The 23,147-nt window shown below is 46.4% G+C and overlaps 1 protein-coding gene across 2 annotated transcripts in view; it reads left to right on the top strand.

Moving 5' to 3' along the window:
* The window catches only part of ARPC1A (actin related protein 2/3 complex subunit 1A), a 39,972-nt gene extending 17,103 nt beyond the window's left edge, over positions 1 to 22,869 (top strand). The window contains exons 4-10 of one of the 2 annotated variants that reach the window (XM_023192029.2): positions 1,661 to 1,883; positions 6,176 to 6,283; positions 10,505 to 10,717; positions 14,680 to 14,755; positions 15,855 to 16,048; positions 20,111 to 20,201; positions 22,496 to 22,869. In XM_023192029.2, coding sequence (XP_023047797.2) covers positions 1,661 to 1,883; positions 6,176 to 6,283; positions 10,505 to 10,717; positions 14,680 to 14,755; positions 15,855 to 16,048; positions 20,111 to 20,201; positions 22,496 to 22,534 — 944 coding nt within the window. In that variant the 3' untranslated portion in view covers positions 22,535 to 22,869. Of the gene's footprint in view, positions 1 to 1,660; positions 1,884 to 6,175; positions 6,284 to 10,504; positions 10,718 to 14,679; positions 14,756 to 15,854; positions 16,049 to 18,924; positions 19,632 to 20,110; positions 20,202 to 22,495 lie in introns of those variants that run through there. The other variant, XM_023192028.3, reaches the window with a different exon arrangement.
* Positions 22,870 to 23,147: the final 278 nt, after the last annotated feature.

Raw genomic sequence — 23,147 nt, forward strand, 5'->3', positions numbered from 1 at the left:
AGTACAGTGGCCGGATCTCAGCTCACTACAAGCTCCGCCTCCCGGGTTTACGCCATTCTCCTGCCTCAGCCTCCCGAGTGGCTGGGACTACAGGCGCCCACCACCTCGCCCGGCTAGTTTTTTGTATTTTTTTAGTAGAGACGGGGTTTCACCGTGTTAGCCAGGATGGTCTTGATCTCCTGACCTCGTGATCCGCCCGTCTCGGCCTCCCAAAGTGCTGGGATTACAGGCTTGAGCCACCACATCCGGCTGGTGCAAAATTATCTTGTAATGAATAAATAAAATACACATCACTTAGAGTACAGTCTCATATTTTTTTCCCTTCAGTGGTACAAAAAATTGAGCTGACATTTCATGTGGGTAAATGAATGAATAAATTAAACTCTTCATACTAAAGTCACTATGACTTATGGGTAACTGAGCCTTGGATTTATATTTGTCTTTTTTCCATATACATATCAAGAATGCTAAGTATTAATTTTTAGAGAGAGATCTGTAATAAATATTTATTAGTAATATTTCTGTACTTTTTAATGTGAAATTATATTTCTAGAAAATAACTCATGAAGGCCGGGTGCAGTGGCTCACACCTGTAATCCCAGCACTTTGGGAGGCCAAGGCGGGCAGATCACCCGAAGTCAGGAGTTCGAGACCAGCCTGGTCAATATGGTGAAACCCCGTCTCTACTAAAGACACAAAAATTAGCTGAGCGTGGTGGCATCCACCTGTAATTCCAGCTACTCGGGAGGCTGAGGCAGGAGAATCACTTGAATCTGGGAGGTGGAGGTTGCAGTGAGCTGAGATCGCGCCATTGTACTCCAGCCTAGGCTACGAGAGCAAAACTCCATCTCAAAAAAAAAAAAAAAAAAAAAAAAAAGCAAAGAAAATACCTCATCAGTAAATGTTAAATGAGTCCTGGTAAATTTTGCTCTTGGTATATAAGAAACTGACCTTGACTTTGGGATTCTTCACAGAGGCACCAGATAAGTAAAGTCTCATCAAATAAGAAAAGTAAACCTTAAATTCAGACACACATTTAGGTATCTTCCTGGTTTAGATGCAAAGATAATCAAGGATTTTATAGGACCTGCATCATGTAGAAAAGGTTTTCAATATGGTTCAACTGACAGCGACTTTCAGAAAAATATATGATGAATCACAATATATATTTCCTCCTGTACACTAAAGATTATTTTTATTTACCCTGTATGCTGTTTTAGTTGAATGCCATGTAGCAGACTGTTGGTTAATATCATGGAATGAGGTCTGTTCATGAATGAATACAGTTATTTTCACACACAAAAATCTAATAAAGAGGAAAGAAAAAAGTAATGAACCTTCAGATCTTTAGAAGTCTTAGAAATGTGTGAATTTTCTGGGCCGAAAGAATGCCCCCGTTTAGTTTTGTAAAGTCTGTAATTATAAAACAGCTCTGTTCTACATGACCTCATAGATAATCCTGAGTCCCAGATGCTTTGCAGAGAAGCATCCTTGCCTTTCCTTGAGGCGGTGATCAGGACATAGATGGGGGGAAGGATGTGCCTGGGAGGAAGGTCCCAAGACCACATCTCATCCTGGCATGCCAGTGCCACCCACCTGCCTGTGTTGCAGTTGTTTGTCATTGACTGGGCAAAGCAGGTGACCCACATCTCACTTGCAGGTATTGACTGGGCTCCCAAGAGCGACCGCATCGTCACTTGTGGAGCAGACCGCAATGCCTATGTCTGGAGTCAGAAAGATGGTGTCTGGAAGCCAACCCTGGTGATCCTGAGAATTAATCGCGCAGCTACTTTTGTGAAGTGGTCCCCCCTAGAGAACAAATTTGCTGTGGGAAGTGGAGCACGACTCATTTCTGTTTGTTACTTTGAGTCTGAAAATGACTGGTGAGTGACATCTGAACTTTTTCTATCCCTCTCTATAGAATTTACATTTGCACTGCTGTGTGAGAAAAAACTCTAGTTTTTTCTCATCCGGAGTTGTGTGGTTTTTTTTTTCTCTGAAATTCTTGATTCTGTCTGAGCATTTTCCCTTCTCATGTGCATGTTAAGTTAAATCGCATGTTTTTTATATTAACATAGAGCTATTGTGTCCATGTTCTGATCACCTAACTTGTTTCTTCTGCAAGATGCTACTACTGTTCTCACTCTATACCGCACAAATTGCTGTTTTCTTACTCTTATATACAAATAATAACCTTGAAAGAGTCTGTGTTCCCTGAGGAATTTTTTTTTTCACACGATATCTATGTAGGATTCCTACAGATAACAATGTTCTTTTTTTTTTTATTATTTGAGACAGAGTCTCACTCTGTTGCCCAGGCTGGATGGAGTGCAGTGGCATGATCTTGGCTCACTGCAACCTCCGTCCTCCGTGGTCCAAGCAGTTTTCCTGCCTCAGCCTCCCGAGTAGCTGGGATTACAATCACCTGCCATCACGCCCGGCTAATTTTTGTAGTTTTAGTAGAGACGAGGTTTCACCATCTTGGCCAGGCTGGTCTTGAACTCCTGACCTCGTGATCCACCGCCTTGGCCTCCCAAAGTGCTGGGATTACAGGCGTGAACCACCACGCCCAGCCAGTGTTCTCCTTTCTTTAAAGCTTATTTGCCAAACAACTCTGTGTCTTGATATAATATTTTACTTGTTTAAACTATTGACGTGAAAACTCACCAGAATCATAGAAGTCTAATCAGGCTATTGTACATTTTTTAAATAAATCAGTTGTAGCTGACCCAGTCAAAACATAGAGGTTTACTTTATGACCAGAACTTATTTTAACTACTCCTTCCTACTTATTTTGATAAGAAAACAATTACTCTCCAGCCTGGCCAAGATGGCGAAACCCCATCTCTACTAAAAATACAAAAATTAGCCAGGCACAGTGGCAGGCACCTGTAATCCCAACTACTCGAGAGGCTGAGGCAGGAGAATCATTTGAACTTAAGGGGCGGAGGTTTCAGCGAGCCAAGATCATGCCATTGGGCAGTCCAGCCTGGGCGACCAAGTGAGACTCCATCTCAAAAAAAAAACAAAATTGTATTCTACCTGGCGTGTGTTCAGCGTGACTGGTAAATATCCTTTAACATAAAGTTGTCATTTAGTACTATACTGGCAGTGTTTGTGTTTCTACTAAAAATAGCAGAGTACACATGACTCTTTGTAGCCGTTTTGTTATTTCTATTCTGCTAAAACTGAAAGGACGGGATTATCATGTTACCTTTGTAATTTAGTAAAACTTCAGAAATTTTATTCTTCAAAAAGAGATTGGGAACTTGCAGTAAAATTGAATTATGGGCCAGGCATGGTGGTTCACGCCTGTAACCCCAGCCCTTTGGGAGGCCAAGGCGGGTGGATCACCTGAGGTCAGGAGTTCGAGACCAGCCTGACCAACATGGAGAAACCCCATCTCTACTAAAAATACAAAAAAATTAGCAGGGTGTGGTGGTGCATGCCTGTAATCCCAGCTACCTGTGAGGCTGAGGCAGGAGAATCTCTTGAACCCAGGAAGCGGAGGTTGTGGTGAGCCAAGATTGTGCCATTGCACTCCAGCCTGGGCATCAAGAGTGAAACTCCATCTCAAAAAAAAAAAAAAAAATGAGTTATGAATTTGAAACATGTTTTTCTTTCAAATGTGTATAAATCAAGGCCAACAAAATGTTACCTGCTAGAAACGATTTGGAAGTTTCATTGTAATGATACAGGAAACTAATTTCATTAATATTCCCTCAAGGCTAAACTTTATGTCAGCTGGTACTCCTTGCAATCTTACAAATTTCTACAGGAAAGTTTTCTTCCAAGGAAAGCTTCAACCTCAGTAATTGTTTACATTTTTATTCGTTGAGAATTAGTCTCAAGTATAGGTAAATTGGATTTTATTATGGTACAAGGTGTTGTCTTTGAACAAGCTGTATGTTTAGGGCAGTTTTTCAGCTATAGAATAGTTATTTCATATTTCATAGGAGTACTTTAAAACAACCTCTCAGAAGCTTATGATTATTTTGTTTGCCATCTTTTCCTCAATTAAAAAAATTACATTATAAAGGCCAGGCACGGTGGCTCACGCCTGTAATCCCAGCACTTTGTGAGGCCAAGGCAGGCGGATCACAAGGTCAAGAGTTGGAGACCAGCCTGGCCAGTGTGGAGAAACCCCATTCTACTAAAAATACAAAATATTAGCTGGGCGTGATGGCGCATGCCTATAATCCCAGCTACTTGGGAGCCTAAGGCGGGAAAATCGCTTGAACCAGGGAGGTGGAGTTTGCAGTGAGCCGAGACCATGCCACTGCACTCCAGCCTGAGCAACACAGCAAGACTCTGTCTCAAATATGTATATATATATACATTATGAAACAGTTCAAAATATTGTCCTTTCTCCTTTTTTAGAGACTTTGTGGGGGCTTTTGGTTTATTTTTTGAGACAGGCTTCTCTGTCACCCAGTCTGGAGTGCAGTGGCACAAACACAGCTCACTGCAGTCTCCAACTCCTGGGATCTAGCAATCTTGCCACTTCAGCCTCCCAAGTAGTTGGGACTACAGGTTTGCACCACCACACTTGGCTAATTTTTTGATTACTTGTGGAGATAGGTTCTCACTTTGTTGCCCAAACTGATCTCAAATTCCTGTACTCAAGCAATCCTCCTGCTTTGGTCTCCCAAAGTGCTGGGATTACAGGTGCGAGCCTCTGCACCTGGCTGTCTTTTTCAGAATGAACTTTTTCAGATAGGATTCTAAGAAAGCAATTCTATAGCCAGGCGTGGTGGCTCATACCTGTAATCCTAGCACTTTGAGAAGCTAAGGCAGGCGGATCGCTTGAGACGAGGAGTTTGAGACCAGCCTGGCCAACATGGTGAAAGCTCATCTCTTCTAAAAATACAAATATTAGCTGGGTGTGGTGGCGTGAGCCTAAAATCCCAGCTATCAGGAGGCTGAGACACAAGAATTGCTTGAACCCAGGAGGCGGAGGTTGCAGTGAGCTAAGATTGCGCCACTGCACTCCAGCCTGGGCGACAGAGTAAGACTCTGTCTCAAAAAAAATAAAAATAAAAAATAAATAAATAAAAGTGATTCTCGCTTGAAGCTGGGAGGCAGAGGTTACGGTGAGCCAAAATCGCGCCACTGCACTCCAGCCTGAGCAGCAAGAGCGAAACTCTGCCTCAAAAAAAAAAAAAAAAAAAAAAAGTGATTCTATAGAAAGGTAATTTAGCATTCAAGGAAAGGCATTGGCTCAATATTTAGTTTCCCAACTGTAGAGCAACCAGACACGATTGGTTTTTAAACAGCAGTTTGGGGGCAGAAATGAATGAGTTAAGCCAAAATACTGACTGGTCATAGACATAAATCATCTTTTTTGGATGGTGCTAGAGAATGAGAGGCTAATCCCTAATATGAGGTTCTTCCAATTTCTTGGTTGTGATTTTTCAGTGAAAGAAATTAAAAAGAATTTGCAGATTCATGGAGACTGGGGAAGGATATTAAGCTGTCTTACAACCCCAAATTGACCAAAAATGGAATAGCAAATCACTGAATATTCATAATAAAAATTGAAGTATTTTCAAACTTCAGTTTTTATCTCAGAGGTTAATGTCATATGTAATCCAAAATCTCACAAAAAAAGTGACTGAGTTCATCAGTATCTATGCTTACTAATGAGGACCACTGAAAACCAGCTGTTGTGCCGACATCATCAAGGCCAGGAGTGGAGAAGTGCTTGTTCATGGTTCTTTTCCTTTCTGTCCTTTAGAAATGCACCTTGTCAGCTGCGCATAGTGGCTCATGCTTGTAATCCCAGCACTTTGGGAGGCTGAGGCCGTTGGATCGCTTGAGCCCAAGAGTTTGAGACCAGCCTGGGCAACATGGAGAAATCTCATCTCTACAAAAAATACAAAAATTAGCCAGTCTCAAATTATAACCTGGTCTTAAAAAACCTTGTCTCTGGCAGGAGGCCTGGTGACTGACAGAAAAACGTTGAATGATCTGTTACTTTTCTATAGAATCTTTTTTCATAGAAACTTATCTGAAAAAGTTTATTCTGAAAAAGATAACATTCTGAATTGTTTTATCATTTTTTTTAGCTAAGGAAAAGTGTGGCATGCTTAGGTGTTTTCACCCGACATAATTTGTAGGTCATTTGGGGATGCTTGTTGAGTGGATAAACTGAAACAGTTTTCCCCTCTCATAGGTGGGTGAGCAAGCACATTAAAAAGCCGATTCGCTCCACAGTCCTCAGCTTGGATTGGCATCCCAACAACGTTTTGCTGGCAGCAGGATCATGTGACTTCAAATGCAGGTGGGAACCAATGAGAACTGATAGACTCGAGCTGTGCGTTCTTCATCCTTCAACAAATAATTTTGGGTTCCCTTTGTTTTGTTGTTGTTGTAGTTGTTATTATTGTGGTTTTTGAGACAGAGTCTCATTCTCACCCAGGCTGGAGTGCAGTGGCACCATCATAGCTCACTGCAGCCTCCAACTCCTGGGCTCAAGCGATCCTCCAGCCTCAGCCTCCAGAGTAGTTGAGACTACAGGCATGTGCCACCACACCTGGCTAATTTTAAAAAAATTGTTTTTATTCTTTGTAGAGATGGGGTCTTGCTGTGTTGCCCAGGTTGGTCTTGAACTCCTGGCCTCAAGTGATCCTCCCTCCTTGGCCTCCTAAAGTGCTGGGATTACAGGCATGAGCCACTGTGCCTGGCCTGTAAGTTTCTTTTTCTTTGCAAGGTACTATGCTAGGCACTGTGAGGGACTCAAAAATGAGGCCCAGTGCTGTGACTCACACCTGTAATCCCAGCACTTTGGGAGGCTGAGGTGGGCGTATCACCTGAGGTCAGAAGTTCGAGACCAACTTGGCCAACATGGTGAAACCCCGTGTCTACTAAAAATACAAAAGTAAGCCTGATGTGGTGGCACACGGCTGTAATCCCAGCTACTCGGGAGGCTAGGGCATGAGAATCATTTGAACCCGGGAGGTGGAGGTTGCAGTGAGCTGAAATCACACCACTGCACTCCAGCCGGGGCAACAGAGCGAGACTCCATCTCAGAAAACAAACAAAAACAGAAAACAACAAAATGGAAGCAGCTTGTGATCTAGAAAAGGAGCTCAAGCATGGTGATTAAAAGAAAAAGTGCGTAAGTCACAGGTAGAAAGAAATCGACTTGGAGGTGGGATAGGAGGGAGAGGCAAGGGTGGGGCCAGCGAAGATTTCCTTAAGTGTAAGAATATCTACGGTTTAGAGGGGAGGATTAGCATGTACTCTCCCTGTCTCTGTCTCTTTCTCACCATCTCTTTGTCTCTCCCTTTCTCCCTGTCTTTCTTGACTACACTGTTTCTCTCATTTCATATTCCAGGCAGCAGTCTCTGCAAATTCCAAAGTGAAACGATTCATAAAACATAGCTAAACAGTGCACTGCTAAGCTGTTATTGTGCTGCTCTTTCCGTTAAAGCTTTTTATTTTGTCATCACTGTGAAGCTAGAAGAAATGCAGCCGCTTTGCTAGCAACTTTAAGGATCATACCGTGTAATTCCATGTAATTACTTTTTAAAGTTGTTCTTTCTCAAGAATGCTTTTTCCCCTTAGCTGAAAGGAAAGCAAAGCAAATACATGTTGCTTCGTGTTGACTATATGGTAGGTTGGAAGATGAGGTGCACTTTTTTTTTTTTTTTTTTTTTTGAGACAAGGTCTTGCTCTGTCACTCAGGCTGGAGTGTGGTGGTGCGATCATAGCTCCCTGCAGCTTCGACCTCCCAGACTCAAGCAATCCTCCCACCTCAGCCTCCTGAGTAGCTGGGACCACAGGCATAAGCCACCATGCCTGGCTGCTTTTGTTCATTTTTTGTAGAGATGGGGTCTCACTATGTTGCCCAGGCTGGTCTCAAACTCCTGGGCTCAAAGGATCCTTCTGCCTTTTACTCCGAAAGTGCTGGGCTTATAGGAATGAGCCACTGCCACTGCACTCAGCTGTGATACACCTTCTTCAGTAACTGTGGAGAATTCCCGGAAAACCAGGCCAGTGGTTTATATCCGGGAATACTCAAAGCTTAAAGAGAAAGAGATGTGTGTTTGAGTTTGGCAGAGAGGATGGGGGTCACGGTAGTGTTAAGGCACTTTATATTGTGGACCTGTGTTACTTGTGATTTCTTAACCAGAGTCATTAGAAAATAGAACTAGGTGGCACTAACCTGCACCACCTGGATTCTTTGATGGTTGTGAAAATAGGTTGCAGTTATTTTGTTAATATTAATTTCCACGAGTGTTTCTCTGTCACGAAGGCTGGAGTGCAGTGACATGATCTCGGCTCACTGCAACCTCCGCCTCCCAGGTTCAAGCAATTCTCATGCCTCAGCCTCCCGGCTAGCTGGGATTGAAGGCGTGCACCACCATGCCTGGCTAATTTTTTTGTATTTTAGTAGAGACGGGGTTTCACCACGTTGGCCAGGCTGGTCTCGAACTCCTGGCCTCGAGCCCGCCTATAATCCCAGCACTTTGGGAGGCCGAGGCGGGCGGATCACGAGGTCAGGAGATCAAGACCATCCTGGCTAACACAGTGAAACCCCATCTCTACTAAAAATACAAAAAATTAGCCAGGCGTGGTGGTGGGTGCTTGTCGTCCCAGCTACTCCCGAGGCTGAGGCAGGAGAATGGCATGAACCCGGGAGGTGGAGTTTACGGTGAGCCGAGATCCCGCCGCTGCACTGCAGCCTGGGCGACAGAGTGAGACTCCGCCTCAAAAAAAAAAAAAAAAAAAAAAATGGCGGGTTCAATACCATTAGTTTGTTGTGGGGTGGCAAATAGTTTCCTCTCTCCCACTGTTGACTGTGCAGGCTTCCTGGAGTACTGTGTTGAGAGTGATGGTAAGGTAGACAGGAAAGAATGCTGTGATCATTTAGCAAGGTCTCACGTGGGCAAGGGAGGGATAGGACAGCAGGGTCTCCCCAGAATGTGCAGCCTATGAGGACAGGGCTTTTACGGTCACTCCTTCAGAACCTGGCACCCAGAGCCTGACACACAGTAGGTGCTTTGATAGTATCTAGAGTATGGATTAGCTAGGCACCGTGGCCCCCATCTGTAATCCCAGCACTTTGGGAGACTGAGGCAGGAGCATTACTTGATCCCAGGAGTTTGAGACCAGCCTGGGCAACACAGCAAGACGCCATCTTTACAAAAAAATTTAAAATATTAGCTGGGCATAGTACGAACCTGTAGTCCCAACTACTCGAGAGGCTGAGGCAGGAGGATCACTTGAGCCCAGGAGTTGGAGGCTGCAGTGAGCTTTGATCACACCACTACACTCCATCCCGGGCAACAGAGCCAGACCCCCATCTCTTAAAAAAAAAAAAAAAAAAAAGTTGGGAGTGTCAGGTGTGGTGGCTCATGCCTGTAATCCCAGCACTTTGGGAGGCCGAGGCAGATGGATCACCTGAGGTCAGGAGTTCGAGACCAGCCTGGTCAACATGGTGAAACCCCCTCTCTACTAAAAATACAAAAATTAACCAGGCGTGGTGGCACGTAACTATAATCCCAGCTACTTGGGAGGCTGAGGCAGGAGAATCGCTTGAACCCAGGAGGCGGAGGTGGTGAGCCAAGATCATGCCATTGCACTCCAGTCTGGGCAACGAGAGCAAAACTCTGTCCCCCCACCAAAAAAAAAAATATATATATATATATATATATACACACACACTAAAATATAGATTTGCCAAACTTGGGTTGGCCTGTAGATAGCTCTTAATAATTCTTTTACTTGAGAGGTTTGAATATCTGAACTTACCTATCATGATTGATGGATTTTTATTTTTTTGAGATGGTATCTCGCTCTGTTGCCCAGCCTGAAGTGCAGTGGCGCGATCTTGGCTCACCGCAGGCTCTGCCTCCCGAGTAGCTGGGACTACAGGCGCCCGCCACCATGCCCAGCTTATTTTTTGTATTTTTAGTAGAGACCGAGTTTCATCATGTTAGCCAGGATGGTCTTGATCTCCTAACCTCGTAGTCCGCCCACCTTGGCCTACCAAAGTGCTGGGATTACAGGCGTGAGCCAGCACACCTGGCCTTATTTATTTATTTATATATTTACTTACTTACTTACTTACTTATTTATTTATTTATGATGGAGTTTCACTCTTGTTGCCCAGGCTGGAGTGCAATGGTGCGATCTCGGCTCACTGCAACCTCCGCCTCCTGGGTTCACGCGATTCTCCTTCCTCAGCCTCCTGAGTAGCTGGGATTACAGGCAAGGGCCACCACAGTTGGCTAATTTTGTATTTTTAGTAGAGACGGGGTTTCTCCATGTTGGTCAGGCTGGTCTCAAACTTCCAACCTCAGGTGATCCGCCTGCCTAGGCCTCCCAAAGTGCTGGGATTACAGGCATGAGTCACCGTGCCCAGCCCATGTTTTATTTGTTTTTAGTGAGTCAACCTCTTTGCATTCTGAGATGCCTTATGGCAGCTGCCTATGGCCTGTTTCTAGATACATATATTTTCATTTACTTTTTCCTTTTCTCTCTGCCTTTTAAACAGAGTATTTTCTGCCTACATTAAAGAAGTGGATGAAAAGCCAGCCAGCACGCCCTGGGGCAGCAAGATGCCTTTTGGGCAGCTGATGTCAGAGTTTGGTGGCAGTGGCACTGGTGGCTGGGTCCACGGGGTCAGCTTCTCTGCCAGTGGGAGCCGCCTGGCCTGGGTCAGCCACGACAGCACCGTGTCTGTTGCTGATGCCTCAAAAAGTGTGCAGTGAGTATTTGCCTTTCATTTGGAGGGTGGGGAACAAGGGGTGGGATCTCTCACCAGCTGAACCAGGATTGCCCTTCCTGGTCAGTCAGTCAGTCCGGGCGCGAAGGCTAACGCCTGTAATCCCAGAACTTTGGGAGGCCAAGGTGGGTGGATCACAAGGTCAGGAGTTCAAGACCAGCCTGACCAAGATGGTAAAACCTTGTCTCTACTAAAAATAAAAAATTAGCCAGGTATGGTGGCGGGCGCCTGTAATCCCAGCTTCTCGGAAGGCTGAGGCAGAGAATTGCTTGAACCTGGGAGGCGGAGGTTGCAGTTAGCTGAGATCACGCCACTGCACTCCAGCCTGGGTGACAGAGTGAGACTCCGTCTCAAAAAAAAAAAAAAAAAATCAAACAAAAGAACTCAGTCAAAACTGCAGGCAGGCTGGACTTGGTGGCTCACGCCTCTAATCCTAGCACTTTGGGAGGCTGTGGGCAGATCACCTGAGGTCAAGAATTCAAGAACAGCCTGGCCAATATGGTGAAACCCTGTCTCTACTAAAAATACAAAAATTAGCCTTGCCGGGCACAGTGGCTCACACCTGTAGTCCCAGCACTTTGGTAGGCCATGGGTGGACCACCTGAGGTCAGGAGTGCAAGACCAGCCTGGCCAACATGGTGAAACCCTGTCTCTACTAAAAATACAAAAATTAGCCACAGTGGCTCACACCTGTAATCCTAGCACTTTGGGAGGCTGAGGCAGGCGGATCGCTTGAGGTCGGGAGTTCAAGACCAGCCTGACCAACATGGAGAAACTCCATCTCTACTAAAAATACAGAAAATTAGCCGGATGTGGTGGCACATGCCTATAATTCCAGCTACTCAGGAGGCTGAGTCAGGAGAATCACTTGAACCCGGGAGGCGGAGGTTGCAGTGAGCCGAGATCATGCCATGGCACTCCAGCCTGGGCAACAAATGCAGAACTCTGTCTCAAAAAAACAAAATTTTTTTTTGCCAGGTGTGGTGGCATATGCCTGTAATCCCAGCTACTCAGGAGGCTGAGGCTGGAGAATCTCTTGAACCCAAGAAGCAGAGGTTGCGATGAGCCAAGATTGTGCCATTGCACTCTAGTCTGGGCGACAAGAGCGAAACTCTGTCTCAAAAAAAAAACAAAAAACTGCAAGTCAGCCTTTACTGTGACAGGCACAGATACAAATTCTCGGGTTGGAAAATTTTTAAGACCTAGGTCTTCCAGAAATACTTCTTAATGGAAGTACTGATAATGATTCCTTTCAAGAACCCTCCTGGTTTGCTACTGATAAGGGTCGTTTAAAAAGGGCCAGTTTACACTGGGCACAGTGGCTCACACCTATAACCTCAGCCTTTTGGGAGACCAAGGTGGGTGGATCACCTGAGGTCAGGAGGTCGACAGCAGCCTGGCCAACATGGTGAAACCCTGTCTCTACAAAAATACAAAAATTAGCCCGGCATGGTGGTGGGTGCTTGTAGTCCCAGCTACTTGGGAGGCTAAGGCAGGAGAATCGCTTGAACCCAGGAGGTGAAGATTGCAGTGAACTGAGATCATGCCAGTACACTCCGGCCTGGGCACGAGAGCAAGACTCCAGCTCAAAAAAAAAAAAAAAGGCCAGTTTAGTCTGTTACTCTGAATTCCTTACAAAATGTAAATGCCATTCACCGGCCTTTAAATTACATAGCAGATATATTCTTACTCGGGGTAGTCAGCAAACAATGACTTCATTAATTTGAGCCTTCCATTCAGTAAGGCTTAAAGACCATTGACACCACTTCCTCTGCTGTGTGCCCGAAGGACTCTAATTATGGTGGCTTCTTTGTGAGTGGTGCATCTACTCAGCCATAAAGTACCCAGCCAAATATCAGAGTTCATTTTGTTCAATATATGTTGGAGGAAGAGAGAAGATTGGAATCCTCCTTCTTTTATCAATCTTCGTTCTTCCCTGGTGAATCCTTTTCCATTGATAGCTAAAGGGAACTCACCGTTAAAAGTTTTGTGATGGACATGGCCACTTGAGTATCAAAAATCAATCGCACTGGGTGACCTTTACTGCCTGTCAGGTCAGTAAGAGTCACCCAGTGTAAACAGCATGATATTTCAGATATGAGATGTTTTTCCTAACAGGATTAAATGTGCGTTTTTTTGCTAGTTTTACATATTTTTTTAAAGATTATCCCCTCCGGCCAGGCACAGTGGCTCACGCCTGTAATCCCAGCACTTTGGGAGGCCGAGGCAGGCAGATCGCCTGAGGTCAAGAGTTTGAGACCAGCCTGGCCAACATGGCAAAACCCTGTCTCTACTAAAAGTACAAAAATTAGCCAGGTGTGGTGGGTGCCTGTAATCCCAGCTACCCATGAGGCTGAGGCAGGAGAATTGCTTGAACCCAGCAGACGGAGGGTGCAGTGAGCCGAGATCGCACCACTGCACTCCAGCCTGGGCAACAAGACTGTGTCTCAAAAAGCAAATAAAAAAAGATTGTCCTCTCCATTATAAAATGTAGTCTTTCAGAAAATTTCTCTACATAAACAAGCACATATATATTTTCATTTTTAACAGAAATGAGATTATGTTTTACATTTTATACATTTTTGTATACATTTGGTAATTTGCCTTTTGATACTTGATAGTACTTTGGTATATTGATGCCAGTGTTACTTAATTTTTATATGGTTTATTGTGACACAATAAGTTCTTAGCATACGCTTATTACAAGTCCCTATCTACCCTCATACTGACTTCTTTCCCTTTTCCAGTCCTGCAAGTCAGATTACATGCTCCACCCTTGCGCTCCTCCAACATAAATATCTCATGTAGTAAAAGTCAGGTATACCACAGTAAGGGCTTAAGATGACACATTCATTCTTCAATGCCAACTTTATGAAGGGCGTCCTGAGACATGTACAGTTAGCTTTTATTTTGTTATTATTTAGAGAGATGCTCTCTGTTGCGCAGGCTAGAATGCGGTTCTGCAATCATAGCTCATTACAGCCTTGAACTCCTGAGCTCAAGTGCTCCTCCCAACTCAGCCTTTCAAGTAGATAGGGCCACAGATGTGCACCACCACACTAGGCTAATTTTTTTTTTTTTTAATTTTTCGTAGAGACTGGGTCTCACTATGTTATCCAGGCTGATCTCAAACTCCTGCCTCCAGCAATCCTTCCGCCTCAGCCCCTCAAAGTGCTGAGATAACAGGTGTGAACCACCATGCCCAGCCACAGTCAGCTTTTGAATGCATCGTTTCTTGCATGAAGTGAGGTGCTCCTAACTCATCAACCAGTGTGTTTGCCTGCCATATCTGTGTAATCTCTCTGCCACACTCAAGAGCGAATAACTACATGCACACACAGGTCCCTGCATGCACACATACACACACACGGCCCATTCGAGTGTGAGCTCCTGGCTAAGACTGTTTGGTTCATCTTGGTGGCTCTAGTTGCTGACACGGTGCCTGGCCGTCAGCACAGATCTGTGTGGCCACAGCCCTCTTGGAGCTCCGGGGAGCACAGGCAAGGAGAGGGTCCTAGCACAGGTGTTTGCTGCCAAGTCATAGTAACAGAAAGAGCCCTAGGAGCTAAGAGCAGGGAGAAGCTGCTTTAGGCTGCAGTGGCCTCTGGGAAGGTGGACCGTGGGATCATGAGGGTGATCCCTTTAGAGCTGTGCTGGGGGTCGAAGGGCGTGGGCGCAAAGACAGGGCTTTGGGAACCAGTTTGTCGTGAGTGGGCGGGGTCTCAGAAGCAGGCGGGAGGAGCCCAGGCTGGAGCCGGAGCCGGAGCCCAGGGCCGCCCCTGGCTCAAGAGGCCTGCGAGTTGAGGTCAGAGGCTCCTTTTCAACATAAGTGCCCGTTGATACTGCAGAAGCCCCTGTGAGAATGGGTCCTTTGTTGTCATCTGTGTCTGTAAAGAAGCTAATAGTCTGTTACATCTTGGGATAACAAACGTTCTTGTGTTTAGGGTCTCAACTCTGAAGACGGAGTTCCTGCCACTCCTGAGTGTGTCATTTGTCTCAGAGAACAGCGTTGTGGCTGCTGTGAGTATTTTTCTTCATTCTCCCTCGGGGTGCACTGTATGTGATGCTCAGACAGGGAACAATGTGTGCTCTGTCACCCTAGCACAAAGCAGAACAGTTTTGTTTTGTTTTGTTTTTTGAGACAGAGTTTTGCTCTTGTTGTCCAGGCTGGAGTGCAGTGGGTTATCTTGACTCACCGCAACCTCTGCCTCCCGGGTTCAAGTGATTCTCCTACCTCAGCCTCCCAAGTAGCTGGGATTACAGGCATGTGCCACCATACCTGGCTAAATTTGTATTTTTAGTAGAGATGGGGTTTCTCCATGTTGGACAGGCCAGTCTCAAACTCCCGTCCGCAGGTGATCTGCCCACCTCGGCCTCCCAAAGTGCGGGCGTGTGCCACCGTGCCTGGCCTTAGAGCTCACTTGTTTTTTTTTTTTTTGAGACGGAGTCTTGATCTGTTGCCCACGCTGCAGTGCAGTGGCCGGATCTCAGCTCACTGCAAGCTCCGCCTCCTGGGTTTACGCCATTCTCCTGCCTCAACCTCCCGAGTAGCTGAGACTACAGGCACCCGCCACCTCGCCCGGCTAGTTTTTTGTAGTAGAGACGGGGTTTCACCATGTTAGCCAGGATGGTCTCGATCTCTTGACCTCGTGATCCACCCGTCTCGGCCTCCCAAAGTGCTGGGATTACAGGCTTGAGCCACCGTGCCCGGCGAGCTCACTTTTAAGAATAAGAGCAGGTGGGGCGCGATGGCTCACGCCTGTAATCCCAATACTTTGGGAGGCCAAGGCAGGTGGATCACCTGAGGTTGGGAGATGGAGACCAGCCTGGCCAACATGGTGAAACCCTGTCTTTACTAAAAACATAAAAATTAGCCAGGGCATGGTAGCGTGTACCTGTAATCCCAGGTACTTGGGAGGCTGAGGCAGGAGAATCACTTGAACCCGGGAACCAGAGGTTGCAGTGAGCTGAGATCGCGCCACTGCACTCCAGCCTGGGCAACAGAGCAAGACTCAGTCTCAAAAAAAAAGTAAGAGAGGCCTATCATGGTGAACACTCTGCCAAGGAGCTGGGCGGTGGGCAGTGTGTCCTCCAGGGACTGACTTGAGTCTCGTTTCAGGGCCATGACTGCTGCCCAATGCTCTTCAACTACGATGACCGCGGCTGCCTGACCTTCGTCTCCAAGTTAGACATTCCAAAACAGAGCATCCAGCGCAACATGTCTGCCATGGAACGCTTCCGCAACATGGACAAGAGAGCCACGACTGAGGACCGCAACACAGCCTTGGAGACGCTGCACCAGAATAGCATCACGTAGGTGCCATCTGTAGAAAGGTGGTCAGGTGACAAGGTGCCCTCCTGCCCCTCGCTATTTCCTTACTGGGTTCCTACAAAAGCTCTATGCCCCGCAGGCCCAGGCACTCCTTCAGGGACAAGTGCAGCAAGTAGTCTGTATCTTCCCGACCCTCAGGCTTTCACTTCCAGCTTGTAATAGGGAGAGAGTCGCCACCACCCGGTCATTCTGTCCTTCAAGGTGCAGATTACAAGGCAGCAGCCAGCAGGAGCAGTGCAGACCCTGTTGCAATCCGAGGTGGTGGGGCCTCGGGGCAACCGCGTCCTAGGGCACCCTTTCTCAGCTACTCGAGAACAAAAGGAGACTTTCTTGAATGCTGTGTTCCCATGGTAGTGCACACATAACAGAAAGCCTGTTGGAAAAGGTAACTGTAACTGTCATTTCAAGTAATGGATACAAATAGAAGATTCTTTAATTAAAGAAACAATTTCTTAGCATCATGATGACAAAGCTGAGGAGTGTTTCAACTGGGTTTTCATCGGGTATATGTAACTATGTAAGACAACAGAATTGTGTTTTGTCCAGAAAGTTTGATTTTTTTTTTTTTTTTTTTGAGACTGAGTCTCACTCTGTTGCCCAGGCTGGAGTGCAATGGCACGATCTCAGCTTACTGCAACCTCCGCCTCCCGGGTTCAAGCAATTCTCCTGCCTCAACCTCCTGAGTAGCTAGGATTACAGGTGTGTGCCACCACACCTGGCTAATTTTTTGTATTTTTACTAGAGACGGGGTTTCACCCTGTTGGCCAGCCTGGTCTCGATCTCCTGACCTCAGGTGATCCACCCACCTTGGCCTCCCAAAGTGCTGGGATTACAGGCGTAAGCCACCGTGCCTGGCCTGAAAGTGTGATTTTTAAGGTCTAGAGGAGAGGCTGGGCATGATGGCTCACACCTTTAATCCTAACACTTTGGGAGGCCGAGGCAGGCAGATCACTTGAGGCCAGGAGTTCAAGACCAGCCTGGCCAACATGGCAAAACCCCGTCTCTACTAAAAATACAAAAATTAGCTGCTCGTGGTGGTGCACACCTGTAATCCCAGCTACTCGGGAGGCTGAGACAGGAGAATCGCTTGAACTGGGGAGGCGGAGGTTGCAGTGAGTCAAGATTGAGCCGCTGCACTCCAGCCTGGGTGACGGAGTGAGACTCCGTCTCAAAAAAAAAGAAAAGAAAAGAAAAGCATCTGGAGGAGAAATATATGCTTGATATTCTAAATTACTATGTTCGGAGTTGGGTCCCATGGGATTTTCCCTTATTGAGAAACCTTTTCTATTGAGAAGCTTTTGTTGTGGTATTGATGGTGGGAGGAGTAATGGAAACCTCTAGACTTCCTGTTTGAGAGAACTACAATGAAATGCAGGTTATGCTTCATCTTCAGCACATAAAATAGGCTGCAAATGCTCTATGGAAAAATGAGAACCAGAGGCCTGGCACCATGGCTCACGCCTGTAATCCTAGCATTCTGGGAAGCCAAGGCAGGAGGATTGCTTGAGGCCAGCAGTTCAGTACCATCCTGGGCAACATAGCAAGACCCCATCTCTTTTTTTTTTTTTTTTTTTTTGAGACAGAGTCTTGCTCTGTGACCCAGGCTGGAGTGCAGTGGCTCAATCTCGGCTCACTGCAAGCTCCGCCTCCCAGGTCCACACCATTATCCTGCCTTAGCCTCCCGAGTAGCTGGGACTACAGGCACAGGCCGACACGCCCGGCCAATTTTTTGTATTTTCAGTAGAGACCGGGTTTCACCGCATTAGCCAGGATGGTCTCGATCTTGATCTCCTGACGTCGTGATCCGCCCACCACGGCCTCCCAAAGTGCTGAGATTACAGGTGTGAGCCACCGTGTCCAGCCGGAAGACCCCATCTCTACAATTTTTTTAAAGTTAGCTGGCTATGTTGGCACACACCTGTAGTCCCAGCTACTTGAGAGGAGTGAGCCGTGATTGTACCACTGTACTTCAGCCTGGGCTACATTGCGAGATCCTATCTCAAAAAAAAAAGCACCTGAAGACATAGCAAAACTTACCTTTTCTCCACATTCTTCAGGTTTCTCCTTCCATAGCAAAACTCACCTTTTCCCCATTCTTTAGGTTTCTCTGTCTTGAATGACTCTGAGTTATTTCTTGTGAATTTCTCTTAAGCTTCTGTGCAGACCAAGTATTAAGGAAAGAAACAGCTCTCATTGCCTCTCTGACACTTCCAAGTGAAAAGACAACCCCTTGCCCATTAGTCTACTTTTATTTGCAGAAATTCGGTGCTCTTTGCACTAGAGCTGTGTCATCTAACTTTTTCTGTAAGGGACCAGATAGTAAATATTTTAGATTCCGAGAGGCCGTAGGTCTCTGTTGCAACTACTGAACTCCGTGGTTGTGGCAGGAAAGCAGGCACAGACGCTGTAAACGAATGAGGTGGTGTGTTCCAGTTAAACTTTATGGACACTCAAATTTGAATTTCACATAATATTCATTTCATGAGATAATAGTCCTCTTTTAATTTTTTTCCATCTATTTAAAAATGTAAAAGCTGGGTCGGGCGCAGACACTAACTCATATAATCCCAGCACTTTGGGAGGCTGAGGTGGGTGGATCACTTGAGGTCAGGAGGTCGAGACCAGCCTGACCAACATGGTGAAACCCCGTCTCTACTAAAAATACAAAAATTTGCTGGCATGGTGGCGGGGGCCTGTAATCCCAGCTACTCGGGAGGCTGAGGCAGGAGAATCACTTGAACCTGGGAGGTAGAGGTTGCAGTGAGCCGAGATCGCACCACTGCACTCCAGCCTGGGTGACAGAGTGAGACTCCATCTCGATAAATAAATAAAAATGTAAAACCTTTTTTTTTTTAAGCTCACAGGTTGTACAGGAATAGGCGGTGTGTACCATAGTTTGCCATCCCCTTCCCAGCGTCGGGGAAGAGGAGGGTAAGTTCTAGACATTTCAGAGGAGAAAGAAAAATATTGTCTGAGCAATGGATGATTGTCTTGAAAGCTTTCCAGATAATTAGGCTAAGACAAGTTGTTTCATTTATCTGTTCCCCTGCTTGGCTTGGTTGGAGTCTGGGGGTATGTCTGCTGCTAACATTTATAATGATTCATTTCAAACTCACAGAGGGCTGTTGGCTTATCTGCACTGGCTGTCTTGGAGGCTGATTTGAGAGGTTTTGTTTGGAGTCAGTTGGATTTCAGTCACGCTTCATCATGCCTCTGGTTTATTTAAAAACAAACAAAAACATTGTTTTCGCCATGGCTGTGGTGCTGCCCACAACCTGCTCCCAGCATTTGAGTGCTGTGTGGGCTGCGTCATTCCTGCTTCCCCAGGTCACTCTAACTAAGGCAGGTTCTTAACTTCTCCCCTTTCCAGTTTTGTCTTTCCTGGACATCTGGTAATAAAATGTTTTGGGGTATTTTCTGAGCCAGATTGTTGCAGCCTAATGTTCGTGGACAAGTTCATAATCAGGAGTTAAAAGATAATTCATGGCCGGGCGCGGTGGCTCAAGCCTGTAATCCCAGCACTTTGGGAGGCCGAGACGGGCGGATCACGAGGTCAGGAGATCGAGACCATCCTGGCTAACACTGTGAAACCCCGTCTCTACTAAAAAATACAAAAAACTAGCCGGGTGAGGTGGCGGGCGCCTGTAGTCCCAGCTACTCGGGAGGCTGAGGCAGGAGAATGGCGTAAACCCGGGAGGCGGAGCTTGCAGTGAGCTGAGATCCAGCCACTGCACTCCAGCCTGGGGAACAGAGCGAGACTCCGTCTCAAAAAAAAAAAAAAAAAGATAATTCATTTCCTGGCGCAGTGTGGTGGCTCATGCCTGTAATCCCAGCATTTTGGGAGGCTGAGGCAGGAGGATCACTTGAGTCCAGGAGTTCAAGACCAGTCTGGGCAACATAGTGAGACCCCCATCCCATCTCTATTTAAAAAATAAAGAAGAAGATAATTCATTTCATTAAGCTGCCCTTACACGATTAGTCAGGAATGTTGTGTTCACTTCCACTACATACCTTACGGTCTCTTTTGCTTTGCTTTTTTTCAGTCAAGTCTCTATTTATGAGGTGGACAAGCAAGACTGTCGCAAATTTTGCACTACTGGCATCGATGGAGCCATGACAATTTGGGATTTCAAGGTATTTTCTACCTAACAGAACAAATTTTGTTTGTGTTAAAACTTTTTTTTTTTTTGAGAGATAGGCTCCTTCTCTGTCACCCAGGCTGGAGTACAGTGGCGCAATCATGGCTCACTGCAGCCACCAACTCCTTGCCTCCAGCACTCCTCCCACCTCAGCCTCCCAAGCAGCTGGGACAACAGGCACGTAACACCACACCCCGCCAATATTTTTACAAAACTCTTGTGAGAAGAATGTTTCTCAATTCTTGAAACAAAATGTTAAATCTAGTATACAGTTTAATGTCCTAATATAAAACGTTAAACTGGAAATCTCTCTCTTATTTTTTTTTTCTTTCTTTTTGAGACAGAGTCGTGTTCTATCGCCCAGGCTTCAGTGCAGTGGTGCAATATTGTCTCACTGCAACCTCCGCCTCCCAGGTTGGAGCGATTCTCCTGCCTCAGTCTCCCAAGTAATTGGGATTACAGGAGCACACTACAACACCCGACTGTTTTTTGTATTTTTAGTACAGATGGGGTTTCACCATGTTGGCCAGGCTGGTCTTGAACTCCTGGCCTCATGTGATCTGCCCACCTTGGCCTCCCAAAGTGGTGGGATTACAGGCGTGAGCCACCACGCCCAGTCTTGGAGATCTCTCTCTTTTTTTTTTTTTTTGAGACAGAGTTTCATTCTTGTTTCCCAGGCTGGAGTGCAATGGCGGAATCTTGGCCCACTGCAACCTTCGCCTCCTGGGTTCAAAAGATTCTCCTGCTTCAGCCTCCCAAGTAGCTGGGATTACAGGCATGTGCCACCACGCCCAACTAATTTTGTGTTTTTAGTAGAGATGGGGTTTCTCCATGTTGGTCATGCTGGTCTCGAACTCCCAACCTCAGGTGATCCGCCTGCCTCAGCCTCCCAAAGTGCTGGGATTACAGGCATGAGCCACCATGCCCGGCCGGAGATCTCTTTAAAACCTAGAAGTCATCTGCAGGTGAACGGCACATTCTCAGTGAACTGAAATTTTTACTTCTAGATGTCCATTTTATTCATTGAGGAAAAATGGAGTGCTATTTTGGAAACAGGCCCTATTAGACACCAGCCCAGGTTTAACTATATAGATATATATTTATGGCTGACACTAATTAATTTAGTAAACATTTACTAAGTGTCTCCTGGGTGCCATGCATGGTGCTGAGCACTGAGACTATCCAGTCCGAAGAAGCCTGTCTGGTAGAAGAGAGAAGTGGATACAGGGGCTGGGTAGGGGATACGGCGGAGCTCGGAAGAGAAGCCAGTGCCTCTGTTTTCACATAGAGGAATCTGGGGCGATGCGTGGACTGCCCACGCTGCAGGGGAAGAGGTTGCACCTGAGCAGCATCCTGAGCTGTGATGGGTTTTGGAGGCCAGGGGACTAGGAGTTGAGAAAGCACAGGCGAGCATCGTAAGTTGCAAGCGCAGCACACCCAGGCCAACCGTGGGCTTCGGAGAGCACACACTGCGTTTGAGGCACTGCCCATGGTGTGGTCCTCCAGAAGCACGGATGAAACTAGAAAAAAGAGCTGTGGGCAGCCAGGCGTAGTGGCCCACAGCTGTCATCCCAGCACGTTGGGAGGCCAAGGTGGGAGAATCGCTTGAGGCCAGGAGTTTGAGACCAATTTGGGCAACATAGCAAGACCCCGTCTCTATAAAAAAAAGCCCGGTGCAACCAGGCATGCTGGCCCACTCCCGTAATTCCAGCACTTTGGGAACCTGAGGCTCATTTCTCCTCCCTGCTTCCCCGTCTTGAGCACAGGAGTTCGAGACCAGCCTGGGCAACATAGTGAGACCCTGTCTCTATTTTAAAATATACATGTATATGTATAGTTAAAAACCAGGTGCAGTGACGCATGCTGTTAGTCCCAGCTACTTGAGAAGCTCAGGCAGGAGGATCTCTTGAGCCCAGGAGTTGGAGGCTGCAGTGAGCTGTGGTCACACCGCTGCACTCCAGCCTGGGGCAACAGAGCAAGACTGTATCTAAAAAAAAAAACACACACACACACACACACAGGAGAGAGGAGTATGCCCACAGCCTGTGGGTGGAGCAGTGGGGAAAAGGGACACCTGGCCTGCGGGAGCCAGCAGGGGGAGCCTGGGCCTGGAGTGTCTCTGCAGGGTGAGTCCTGGGAGAGCCTGTCTCACGTGGGGCAGGGCCAGGTTCAGGGTGGGGACAGGCAGCACCTCCACTGAGGAGGAGGGAGTGTGTGATACCTACCTCGGGGCAGACCTCAGGGTGGACACTCCTCAGTGACATGAGTGCTCTTCCCACCTTTTCCAAGACCCTCGAGTCTTCCATCCAGGGCCTCCGGATAATGTGAAGCTGAGTGAGCCTCCGCCATCCACATGACAAACTGTGGCCGACCGCAGCTGTGCCGTGGCACGATGGCGAGGAAGCCAGCCCCAAGGAAACACTGAAAACACATATCACGCCAATGCCGTGTGGTTTTGTTTGAATATAAAATTGGTGAAAGTGTTGGTTTTTTAAAAGCAGTAATTTTTTTGTTTTTGTTTTTTTGCGATTTCATTCCATTCTTGACCAAAGCTTCTCTTTAAGTAGTTTATTATGGAAAATTGTCACACTAACTTAAAAGACAGGGTGAGGGAGATATGTAAATTGTCCACTAGAAAATTAAATAAAAGAACTGAATGTGGTTTTGGTTTTGTTTCCTTGCAGTATTTCAATTTTTAGTAGAGAAAAATATGAGTGAATTCTTCATTCAATGAGGTTTGTTTTAGGCAAAATCTTAGATCCTTGGTTTCTTAAATTGCACCATTCTATACAACCTTGAACCAAAAAGCACCATTTGATGGGGGGGTGAGAGAGAACCATTTCTGAACGTTGCAATACTTCTGCAAAGTAGGTGTGTTGATCTGTTTTGTGTTGCAATAAAGGAATACCTGAGACTGGGTAATTTGTTTAAGACAAAGATT

Source organism: Piliocolobus tephrosceles, chromosome 8, assembly GCF_002776525.5.
Source record: "Piliocolobus tephrosceles isolate RC106 chromosome 8, ASM277652v3, whole genome shotgun sequence".
Lineage (NCBI taxonomy): Eukaryota > Metazoa > Chordata > Mammalia > Primates > Cercopithecidae > Piliocolobus > Piliocolobus tephrosceles.